Genomic DNA, 13,125 nt, shown 5'->3' with positions numbered 1-13,125 from the left:
CACACTGTGTCTTATGTGATGCAGCTCTTGAAAAGTCGTATAGAACTAAAGATTATTACTTCTCTTATCATTTTACTGTGACTTATGAACAGGCTATTTTTTTTCCATTCAGAAAGCACCTTCACAATAATAACCCCTTTTATTCTGAGGTAAATATTTCTCACTGAGCACATATAACTAGATCACAAATATTCTGTCAACAATTAACATTTCCACACCATTCCACATCAATCCATGTATGAATGTGAAGACTGCAATTTTGTTTTACCATAATCTCTATTAGACTGTACGCCAACAGTGTCATTCTGAGCTTGTGCTGCAATTAGTATTTGCTTACCAAACTGCCGTTTGCATGCCAAACAATTATGTGTCTTGTCAAAACACACGCGTTTAGGCTGTACACACAATGGACAGTTTAATAATGGAAAAACTCTAGCAGACAACAATTTCATTGAGATACAGGGAGACCTGGGCTATTGAGGAAGGATCCGTGTGGCCAGTGCACACCTGTTCGCAGAGTTCAGAGACACAGAGGAAGGTGGCCCACTCTTAACACCCTCTCTACAGAGGACTGTCAGCGCACACAAGTTTAATTACTCTAATGTTAGATGCCACTCTCAGTGATTACAAGCCATGACCTTGTTCCACTCCAGGCAAACTAGGACCCCTTCAACTGGGATCTGTCCCACTATACCCAACCGCAGCTAGTAGACTGAATATGCTATTGTAACAATGTGTATTTATACTACATTGATGCAATCATACGTTATACACAAACATAACTGACAAAATATAACTGCCGTGTACATCCACCCAACTACTTAAACAGTTTTGCCTGCCCTACGTTTTTGTTTGTTTATTTATTTATTTTTTGCATGTTTGTCATCAACATAATAATTAATCAAGTTCAGTTTTGTGACTGAATTTGGCAGAAAGTGAAATTAAACAAGAGTACGAAATGCAGGAAGAGGTTACGCGCTATGCGTTTTTTCCATTACAAATCTTGGTTTTAAATTAATTGCCATACATTTTCCCATGTATCAGTAATGGAGAGGCTGTCTAGAGGAATGCTGTCATCATGTCCAGATCCTGCAGCACTGCTTCGACCTCTTCTACCATATTACTCCCCGCGCCTGACTCAGCCAGCATTTTGACATGAAATGTAATATTTTAGAAAGTAACCTCACTGTTTTGCAATCAAACAAGCGTAAACACTGAAAGAGAAATTTGAATTTGCAACTTTTTAAAATTGCAAAGACTCACGACGGCCAAAGAAAGTGCGATGATCAGAGACGCGGATAAGCCGTCCACTTTCTGCATTCAGCAGACCGCGCAGCGCAAATGCGCTGAAGATTCTGTTCAACACTCGTGACCTCTGATTTCTTTAAGGCTTCTTGATGCTGATCCTCTGTCCAGTACTCTGGGAGCACGTAATCCAATTTAGCGCCATGCTGTTATTAATAGGTGCATTTACAGGCAGAAATGCAGGTGGGTGCAAATATTCTTTTTCAAACAGTGTAATTATACTTATAAGTCATTACAGCAATTAGGTTTTCTTTGAAAAGGCCATTGTAGTAAAGGTTGTAAAATCAAAGACTGCTGAAATTCATGCACCATAATACATAACAGCATATCTCATACAAATCATTGTGCAATTTGTGTCCAAATGTTATACAAAGTAATTTCATTAATTACACACAAATCTTATTAAATTAGTTTTCTTTTATATAAAAATAATAGAAAGTACAACTGTGTGTATTTAAAATGTAATAATGATTACTAGTTAGAAAACTTCACCACTTTCATAAGATGAGGTTTTCAATATGTTTCTATGGGGGAAAAAATCCTAAGAATCATGATAAAATATCACATCTGTTTCAGGCGATAATTGCTTAAATCACTATTTAGTGCCAATATGATGATGCGGTATATGGCCCGTGTACTGACTCAGAGCCTGAGCATACAGTGCACGCGGCCGTGACGCTCCTCGCAGTCCGCCCAGCCGAACTCTCCAACCGCCCTCATTTCATTATTAATTGTCTGTGGATTATTATTCATTATCACAAAACAATGATACTAGGATACTAGGGGTGCTTGCTCTCACAAGACGCGATGAGAAAGTGAGAAGCACAGCGACAAGCAGTCGGCGCCAAAGACGTCTGACGTACAAACATACATCTCACGCTCGTGTGCCTGTTGAAAGCATGAAACGTAATATAAAACAGTAACGTGATTTCACTGATCCTGAACATGGCGTATGGGAGAGAGAGCAGTGTTGGGTAAATGACCAGGCAATACGGATTGTAAACACAGGCCCATACATGTCTGTAGCTGATCATGTCTAGAGTACTCTCAGAGCTAGTGTGTTCCCTAGATATCAATCTGTCTTTGTTCCTTTTTTTCACATTGCTTACATTAAGTGAATAAGCAAGTGTCCCACACTAGAGTATGGTAGGTGCAGTCAGACCAACTTAGGATGACCTCAGCAAGAAGTTTGGAGGGCCATGGACATGAGAGAGAGAGAGAGAGAGAGAGAGAGAGAGAGAGGGAGAGAGAGAGAGAGGGCGACCGCGACACCTGGTGCTCCAGATGACAGTCCTATGGCCAGATGGACCATGTCACACACAACCACACAGAAGAACACACATGCACCCTACTCTTACCACTGCAAACTTACACCCTACCTACTAGGACACGCCCTTTCCATGATTCTAACCCAGCATGTCATATGCACAACCGTCTCCTTTTACTCACTCCCATGAACTCGTGCACGCGCACCTTTCACACTCACCCCCGTGTCCAAAACCCTCTGGGCTGCCGTGGAACACGGGCGAAACGGAAGACGTCTAGAGAGCGCCTCTGCGGCGCATGCTGTCAGCGGAGCAGCCTGTGTGGGGAGTGATGTGATGGCGCGATGGGGGGCAGATTAGAGCAGACCTCATGGTGCACGTCTGCCCATCCGCCCATTCTCCCCATTCGTGCCATTGCCACCTGTCACCCCAAAGCCTCCTCACCCCCCTCTTTAACCCTGCCAATCTGGACCTCCAGGAAAGCAACACATCCTCCGTGCGGTGTCGACACAGCAACCGCAACCCTTTTAAACCCTGCCTCTGAACACAGGTCCCATGCTTTCCACCGGGGCCTCTTTCACGCCAGAAAAGTCAGCAACATATATTCAGACTAAGCCCGTGGCCGCTGTCGGCAGCCCCGGGAGGTTCGGTGGAAGCCCTCATCCGGCGGGCTAGGTGGCGTCTTACCTCCAGCGCGGCGGAGGGCTTCTTCTTCAGCTCCTCGCACTTGCGGAACTTGCAGATCTGGTGACCTGTCTTGCGGTTGCGGCAGCTGCTGCACTGCTCGCAGTTGATCCTGCGCCGGCAGGGCGGGCACAGGCCACAGCGCTTCCGCTTCTTCTTCCCGGAGCTGATGGCAGAGGCCAGCTCGCTCTGCGCCGGGTACTCAGCCAGGCCTGCCATGTGCAGGGCGCTGTCGGCGAGGAACACGCCGGCTGGCGTCATGATGAAGAGCCCCGGGTTAAAGGGGAAGCCGCCGCCCACACCGTACGGGAAGTCGGTGTGGCCTCCCACGCCGTCAGCCGCCGACACGCCCTCCAGGTCGCCGGCGCCGGCCTCGGTGCCGATGGCGCCCACGCCCACCCCCATGCCCATCCCCCCAGGCAGCAGCATGTGCTCCATGCCTGCCCGCTTGAGCAGCGCGGCAGCCTGGGCAAAGTGGAGCAGGCCGTTCTGTCCCTCGAGCACCTGCTCCAGGGTCCGGTCCAGCTTGGCCGGCACCAGGGCCGAGGCCGTGGAGGGCTGTTGCGGCTGCTGCGCCGGCTGCTGCTGGCCAGGCTGGACCTTGCCGGCCTGGGTCTTGGCCTGGCCGTTGTGGCTCAGTCCGTTGGCAGTCTGCGGGCAGGCAGCCGTGTACTGGGAAAGCGTGCGAGACCTTTTCAGGCTCTTGCTGAGGGGCTCACTGATGATGCCGCTACGGTTGCGGCGCTCGACGACGGGGCTGTCCTCCCTGCAGCTGCGCTGCTCCTGGTCCTTATCCTTGTCCTGGGCCTCGGGTGTCCGGCTGCCCTCCGGCCGTCCGCCAGACATGGTCCAGCCCCGGGGTGTGTGCGTGGGTGGGGGGCGGGGTCGGGGAGGGGACAGGGGGGCTGGCAAGGGAGGAGCCAGGCAGTACTCTCAGTGCACTCAGTACCCAGGTGAGGGTGGAGCCTTCTCTCCGACTGACAGACTGGCCAGCCAATGGCAGGCAGGCCCCAGCACCCTTGACCTGGCTCTAGACCTCAGGTCTCATCTTCCCACTGGCAACCTGTAAACTACCATAAACAGAGACGGAGAAGAACAGTGAAGGAGAAAATGCTTAATTTCAGGCTTATACGTGTTCTTCCTTTACACTACAGCACAAATGCTCTCTTCAAACAAACACAAAATCAATACAGAGCATGTATACATATCTCAGCATTTACACAGACAGATGTAAACAAAGTGTACACCTTTAATGTCATAAAACAAATAGAACTAACTGTGGCAATATGTCAAAAAATATTCCATCAAAACATAGCAAAGAGTTAGAATGCTGCCCTGTTCATTATTCAAAGGCTATCTATCTAAGGCTAATATCTAATAGCAAAGCTATCATGAAGCTGTCATGAAACAGAACATCAGACATGGCAGTAGGTCACGTTAACGATGGAGATGGTGGACAACACAAGCTAGCCATCCAGCAAGTTTCTGTTTACTATCTGTGGGTGTTGGTAGCACTGGGAGAGTTATTTACCAGCTAAATAAATATAATATGCACAGCATAAATCTGTTTTTTTATTAGCCTCTGTCAGTTAGTGCCATGAGCTGGCATTTCAGCTGTGTTTACAGCAGCCCTGGATTTTCTTGAGTTTTTGGAGGCACAAAAGATAGTTGGCATGCATATCTCAGCTGTGTCCTCCACCATCTACATCATCGTGAGACGCTATGTTTGTTGCTCCAACTTTGGAAACTGCACTCAGATCAGATATTAAGCTTTTGTCCAGGCTTCCTTTAACGGTGACTGTTGTGCGATAAACACTCCAAGTTCTGCGGGTCATTTGGTGTTAATTAGCGTTTAGGATTTCCATATTTGCTGTAGTGGTGGTTCAACATTTTGACAATAAAAAATGCCTTTGCATTATCTTTGGTTAACCTAATGAACTGCAGTCTATGAAGCCCAACATTTTCTTACCATTATCATAAGAAGATCTCCACAAATAGTTACCACTTTAAACCATAACATGTTAAGAAAAAGCACTGATCACAAATGAGAGCAAAACCAGTATAATTATTTAAGAATAACTTACAATAGGAACTAGTTTCAAACTATACTTTTTACAACTGTACTTTTCATTGATATGATGGGTGCAGTATATGTCTTAATATTATCAGCTGAACAGCTTTATTTTATTTATGAATTCATGAAATATTAAATGGTAGGTTTTACAGCACTACGATGGCCGTTTTAGTCAGAGAACTCTTTAATCAGATCTTTGTCATTGCAATGAGCTCTTCCCTTTTGTCATGCCAAGCTAAGATAAACAAAGGTCTTGATCTCAATTATTAAAATCCAACTTTAAAAATATGCAGCACGAATACAATTCTAGTACAGAAAAGAAAGTCTTTTTTAAAAAGTCTACTGCTCTTTCTTTGTTGATCAGTTAAATTGAGCTCAACACTATAGCGTGTTTGGGGAAAGAGGCTACCCACAGCTGCAGTAGGGGCTAGTCTCTCACTCCATTACAGCTAATAGTAGGATCATACCATAATGGTTTCTGAAGAAACAAGATGTTAATGAACACTGAGCTTAGATTTAGTCTAGATTTGAGCATTGTGTCAAAATGGTCATTTTTAATGTAAATGAGTAATTCTTCTGTTGGGATGGCAGGTATGGTTTAGGATTCTGAAAAGAATTTCTTAATTTTTGCTACTGTTTATAAATTTAACAAGTGCATATCCAGTGCACTGTCATGTACACACACACGCACACACACACACACACACACGAGGACATGAGGGCAGTGCACTCCCTCCTAATAATATGCCATGATGTCATCTCTGTAATCATGAACCAGAGCCCGTCTGTCACTCCGTCTCCAAAGCATAACACCACATCCAATTCGTTACATTCCTTCATCGTGTCAGAATCTCCACCTGTAATGAGGTCATGTAAGTCTTCTACCCACGCTGCACTCTGACTGAACTGATCATCAGCTAACCTAACAGTTGTCATGGAGACATACACAAATTGGCTGTCAATCATTTAAACAAACAACTAGTCATTTGTGGTCATTTGTAACAGGAAATTTGTGAAGTCATTGAAACTAGAGAGATGTTTCATGTCATTACTTCACAACGACTAGACATAATATGCTCAACACAAAAAAACATTCATTTCAAAAATCTCAGCTTGTTTTTCATTGGATAACGCCTATCAACAACAACCACACACACACACACACACACACACACACACACACAACCCCGCTGAGAAAAGCTAAGGAAATGGCCAGGCCTGTCCTTATAAGGAAAACAAAGGGAAGGGGAGGGAGAGGCCCGGGGGGGGGGGGGGGGGCTCTACACAGTGTGTGGAAATTGGAAGGCCAGAATTAGTGGGAGGTAAAGCTTCAAAGGCAGTAGCGCAGCCCCCGCATTCTCCCCAGCTCAGGGGTCTGTGGCGCCAGCGGACCACAGCCAGCCCCGCTCTCCCTCTCTCTCTCTCTCTCTCTCCCTCTCTCCCTCTCTCTCTCTCTCTCTCTCTCTCTCCGCTCTGTTCCTGACCAGTGGCCATGCTGCGCCAGGCGCTTCGTCTCCCTCCTGCCAAGCCAGCCCCATCACACATAGCTCTCACGGGCTCCGTGGCACCACCACGCCAACATATTTCTGATCCGTTCAGTTCCTCCTGCGCGCCGCCGCTTCTCCGTTCGAAAGTTCCGAAAATGCGCCTCCTTCCCAGCCCTCCCTAGCTGCTCTACGCGAACAGCCTATGGGTTCAGTCTGATTCTGGCTTGGAGTGAGAATACGGCACATTTCAAATCCGTTCCACTCGCATGGACGTTGCACTGTGCCAACAGTTGGCCACACACCATTGGTGACCAACCATCCCCCACCCCACCCTCCCAAACATGTACGGCACTCACCACCACCCAAAAAATGGCTGTTATCTGGGTCAGCCTTTTTCGTGTCTGAAATGCAAAATCTTGGCACTTTGTTAACAAGGAGTATTAAAATCTCATACACGCTAGAGGTTAAGCGTACTGTTTAGCGAACAAATAGTTGTAAGCTAAAATAGCAGCCTTAATATTTCCAGTCAGTAGTCTTGCCTGGAAACACAGGAGCGGCAGACCAGCACGAACCCCTTAAGGATGGCATGTGGGTATTTCAAACCCAACTGTCCTTCTGGGCTGACCCCACAGCTGCATGCTTGCACTCCAAAACTAGTGTGCAAAAATGAGGATGCTGATTAGTCGCCGGGTTATTTTGGTTAGTTTTGGCGATTAAAGTTACACAGTCCAGATTACAGATCATTTCCTCCCAGTCCAAAATTGATTTAATATGTCACTACAAAACACGTGACGAAATTACAAAACAAGTGTTCAAGGGGCTCTTAGAGACACACCAAAATTGAATGCCCAGCTACAATCAGTTGTTCAATAACACAGATTTTAATTATTCACAAAATCATTAAATAGACAGAAACTTGTCTGTAAAATTGCTTATTGAGCAAGCTAGCCATTTATAGATACATTCTATTAACTTCTTCTCTAAAAAGCTTTCCAGGAAAAAGTAGTAATAATGCCAGACTTGGTTTGCTACACTGTAACACCTAATACCGATCTCTAAATAAATGGTCTGCCAGAGAGAGAGAGAGTTTGGTGGCATTGTTTAGCATGTATCAGTGAGTCATCAGTGGCCACTCACACTGGCACTTCCCTGACTTCTGCCTTTGCCTCTCTGTTTCTGGAACACATCATCCATGTCCCTTCAGAGATCTTTTAGGCCAGCATGCTCACGCAGTGAGTATGTCTCTCCAAACCGCTTCTCCCAACATCGCCAGCGTTGCTGTCGACCCATGACAGCACGTCACGTCACTCTCTCCAACGTCTTGCTGCTGTGTCACTAACAGGCATTTGTCAACAGTATCATAAACCGCCTGTTTCTTAACTATATCAAACTTCACAACACGTAACAAAAAAGCTATGCAATGCAATGAACATGCCAGTGGAGCTCTGAACTGTCTTTCACGTGTGTACTATGTATAAAACCTAACCTCGCTTATGCACTGCCCTATCAGGGAGTTGTCTTAAAGAACTGATTTTTTTCTGTTAAAGTGTAGTAGAGCTATTATTTCTGCCAGCTCAGAGGATTAGATAACATCCTACACAATACTAAAATAAAACACTATAGTATCACATAGTATCAAATAAAGTCTAGCCATGTAAAACAAAATACAATTTGACCTGCAAAAATAACTTTTAGCATTGGCCAGGATTGTAACTTCCTGTTTAGACACTGTGTAAAAATCATGTGGATGACCATGTGACTAAGAGTAGCAGGTCAATGAAAAGTGGAGACTACTACTATAAGACTATTATTATACACAGCTGAAACCTACATTATGACGTATCTGTGATGTGGGGAAACTTCCACTCCAAAATTAAAAATTTGAATTCATTATTTGATCCTTTAACAGACATTAGCAGGTCAAATGAGAACAAGGTGAGGTCCTGTGTAATTCAGAAACTAGCCCAGGATTTTAATGAAATCGATTAAATTAGGAATCTAAAGCCGAACACATTATTCAACTTAAGAAATTTAAGACAAGGATTTTGAATTAAATGATAACATTCAGAGGAAATGAACACAGAGCCAGGAAAAGGCCTGAGGATGCAGCGCTTCCTCAATGCCATGTAAGCTCACAGAAGGCACTGACAGTTCTCAGTGCAGCTGCACATGTGCACTGCAGTCTGGAGGGGTGAGAGTTCCTTTCAGGCCAGGCTGCCCCAGCAGACACCGTGTAAAGCACCGCAGTCAGGAGAGGGTTTTACCCACAGTACATATACACCCTACAATTCTAACTGGGGTTTTCCATAACTCCATCTAAACGTTCACTGTACAAGCAGTTATACTATTCTGTTAGGTAGACTACACTGAGAGAGCGAGAGAGAGAGAGAGAGAGAGAGAGAGAGAGAGAGAGAGAGAGAGAGAGAGAGAGAGAGAGAGAGAGAGAGAGGGAGAGAGAGAGAGGAGGTAAGACAAAATAAAATAAGGGCTGATGCAATGTCCAGTATCACATTACCTCAAGTCTTGAGATTAGAGAAAAAGAAGCCTACTTAGACCAGCCTTATGTTGACAGTCCAAATCAAATGGGTCATGTGAGGATATACTGAGACACTTTGGTTGTGACTGAACATTCATTGTGCACAAAAACAGCTTGAAGCAACATTATGATGGCTCTAATCATTAAGGAGAGTTAGCTCACTCTGTGAAAGGTCTAACTGCTAGCTGACAGGGTACAGAATATTTAGTTTCTGTTCATAGTGAGAAATGTTTTAGTGAATACAGGACACTTCTGGTTTTGGACTACAAACTCAGTCATAGATCATCAGAATCAGCCTGAGAACAGTGAGAATATGGACTGTATGGGAGTAAGTACAGTTCTTTTCTATAACTCATTAGGCAATACGTACAGTTGGCGTCATACTTAAAGCTTATTATATCACAGTAACAATATTATCTCTGTCCTCAGTAGAAAACAAATACATGAAGTTTTGTGCTTAGTAATTGCAAATCTGAACTCATAAGCTGCCATAGAATTACCTCTTGCGTCGATTTATTTGAAGAAATTGTCAATAAGAAAGGTTTTAAACGGGCCTACTCTGGGTGCTGTGTGTGTGTGTGGGGGGGGGGGGGTTGCACTCAAGTAAAATCTGTGTTCTGCACTTAACCAAACTACTGACAGTACTAAACAAGTAATTGTATTGTGTTAACGCAGTAATGTGAAAGCATTAATATTAGATAAATATAGCTATATAGTACCTTATTCTGTTACATACCTGGTCGTAAGCTGTATGTGAGTGGGTTGTTGTTGCACAAACAGTAGTTATCCAAGGATAGCTGAAGCAGGTGAAGAAGACTATGGTAGTCATATAACAAGTCATTATGGCCAGACCCCCTAAGGCCAACCTCAGTGAAGCAAGAATCAGACTCCACACAGGTGGAGCTAACTAACACGTTGCTCATAAAATTGATCAGCCATTGATAGACAGACAGACAGACAGACAGACAGACAGACCAACAGATAGATAGATAGATAGATAGATAGATAGATAGATAGATAGATAGATAGATAGATAGATAGATAGATAGATAGATAGATAGATAGATAGATAGATAGATAGATAGATAGATAGATCTAAGTAAATAAATAAATACAGCAAAGACATTAAAAAACTTTTCATTTTAATCCCCTGGCCAACTAGGAAGTGAAGTACACAAGAAGATACTATGTGCATGTAATGGGTGGATGTAAATGTTTCGGCAATTATATACATTATATACATTTTTAATGTATAGCCGTAAGCCTCTAAACTCTGTTGTTCCATGCTTACAACGTGTGTATAAGGCGGTAGAAGCAGCCAGAGCCCTCCTACAGAAGCACTGTCCTTGTTTACTGTATTAGCTCCCTGGCCCTCCACAGATCACGTCAGGGGAAGCTGCTCGCAAACAGAGCTTGTGCTTCCTCCCTGGAGGTCAGCGCTCGGCGGTAATTGGTCCTTCTCTGCAGAATAACTATCCCAAACACGCTGCCCTGCAGACCCTCGCGAGCCTGGATCTGCGGAGATCAGAACCCATGCTGAGCAAAGCGGAGCGTCCACGTTCACGCAGACGAATTCCACTACCAGTAATGTACAGATTGCGACCACCGTGGCCGAAAATCAGTGATGGTTTGAATATAGGTCCTTAGTTCTGTGTCGTTAATCAATTTATATTTTTGAAAATAATGTAGCACACAATGTCATCCCGCATAGTAGTCTAAAAAAATTTTCAAAGCAAACGAGCAACAACAAAAAAATAAAGAAAGAAAGTGAAATAACGTAAGACCAGTCTTGAGAAACACTCGTGCCTGGAAGGCTGACAAGGAAAAAAAAATCTACTTGAGGTTGCCACGAGACGTCACGCGGGCAGATATTTATTAGTCCAGGTAATGCGGAATCTAACGCATCACTCTCCTAAAGACGGACGGTCACGCAGGCACACGCACACGCATCTTCCCCTGCCCCCTTTCTCTCACTCCCTCACACTCTCGATTTCACACACACACGCGCGCGCGAAGAGAAAGCGAGAGAGCGAGAGAGAGAGAGAGAGTGAGAGTTGCGCACGAGACCCTGTGGACGCTGATGTTGACAAGAATACATGTTTTCAGGCGTAGCAGCATCTGGACTCCCTCGAGCGATATCCCGAGCCTGTTATATGGCCTTAAGTTGAAATAAGCTCCAAAACTTGTCAAACTATGTGCATAATGGCGAAAGTTGAATGACTGCTAGCGTTCACACGCACAGCGTCCCTGTAAGCGCCGCTGACAGCCGTGGATTGCAGCAATGCCGGGCGGTCGCCGTAAATCCCCGCGCTTGGCGGCGCGCAGAAGGCTGCCTGATCCCCTAAAAAGCGAACAATGAAGAGCGTCCATCGCGTCTGTCTTAGTACATAACACACTGACCAACACATTTCGATGATTTAAGTAGTCTACATGGGGGGGAAGCTACGGCACTTGATCTGAAAGCAGTTTCAATCTTACACAGGCTACATAATCATCGCCGATTAGGTTCATAATGTACAGGTGTGCTGTTTGCTCGGCTGCTTAAAGTTCCACTGCCATCACATAACACATCATCAATTACAATACCACCTGTCGTTACATGCAGTAGCTACTACAGTAAACGTCATCCACATCAGGATTTAGAGACGATTTCACTCGCAAATATTTCCACAGAACGTTAAGTTTCTGATAGCCTTTCGCGTCTTTTGTACGAGATTACAACTTGTTTTTTTCACGATGTAAAGGATCATGATAACGATGTTTCCTATATTTTAAACACGGGATTTAAAACATTTTTTATTTTAATCTAATACTTGTATTCTGAAGAGCCATATAAGAAAAATTACTTTCAGTGGATACGATCAATGCTTACCTCTCTTGACACATATTCCCAGTATCGGGAAATGCATCAGGTATACCCATGCCAAAGGGTAACGAATCCTAATTTTATTTGACATTAAAGCAGCACAAAAATACCTTTTGTCTAGACTCAATGATCTGAAACCACGGTCTCTGCGGTGCCAGCGTACGGTCTGCAGCAACACGCCGGAGAATGTAAAGGGGAACCATTCTCCCATTCACACAGCCAACTTGATCGTTAGGAAGATGACATCCCAACTTTGAGCAGACTTCAACAAAGTATGATTTCCCCCCCTTCGATGTATCTGCATATGTGCAAACACGGGCCCTTTTTATTCGCACCTACCAAGGCAGACTGAGGCAGAGGGGAGGGTTCCAAGTGTCCAAGCGGTCCGTCTCCAAGCCTGTCGTAGAGATTGATGTCAAAAAGAAGGGAGAAAAACCTTATTCTGCACTCCCAGAGCTCATGTAGCCTTCGACCGAGACGAGCGCGTGACGAGCGGAATAATGAATTATTGCAAAACGTACTTTCTCGGAAGCGGAGCGTGTGGGCTCTCAGACCTTTCTATTCTCGCAATCCCACCTCTACATCCCCGCTCGCGGAGACGAACATGCAAACACATTTCATAGATTTTTGGAGCTTCACGTAAAAACCGAACTGGACTTTCCGCGACGCCGAGGCGGAAAAAATACACAGAATAACAAAGACATCGTTCCCCATTAAACGCCGTTTTTTTGGTGTCAGAGCTTCAAATGAAAAAACTTCATGCTGTCTTTTTCACGAGGCACATATTCGGTGTGAAAGCTTTGAGTGGTATTGTTTCGGATATGCGTCATCAGCGGATGGTTCTTTCGGCACCGTCTCCCTGTGCTCCTACAGCCTGTGATTTTTTTCTCCATGAGCAAAAGTTGATA

The 13,125-nt window shown here is 44.8% G+C and overlaps 1 protein-coding gene across 3 annotated transcripts in view; it reads right to left on the bottom strand.

The window, feature by feature from the left end:
- cxxc5a (CXXC finger protein 5a) overlaps positions 1-13,084 on the bottom strand; it is an 18,188-nt gene extending 5,104 nt beyond the window's left edge. For 2 of the 3 annotated variants that reach the window (XM_035527271.2, XM_027022695.3), the window contains exons 1-2: positions 12,557-13,084; positions 3,258-4,324 (exon numbers count right to left, since the gene is read on the bottom strand). In XM_035527271.2, the coding sequence (XP_035383164.2) occupies positions 3,258-4,100 (843 nt within the window). In that variant the 5' untranslated portion in view covers positions 4,101-4,324; positions 12,557-13,084. The other variant, XM_035527272.2, reaches the window with a different exon arrangement.
- Between the last annotated feature and the right edge of the window lie 41 nt (positions 13,085-13,125).

The sequence above is a fragment of the Electrophorus electricus genome, chromosome 8 (genome assembly GCF_041902795.1).
Source record: "Electrophorus electricus isolate QZ-2024a chromosome 8, ASM4190279v1, whole genome shotgun sequence".
NCBI classification, from domain to species: Eukaryota; Metazoa; Chordata; class Actinopteri; order Gymnotiformes; family Gymnotidae; genus Electrophorus; species Electrophorus electricus.
The sequence above is the reverse complement of the archived record's forward strand: the minus strand, read 5'-3'. Positions and strand labels throughout refer to the sequence as shown.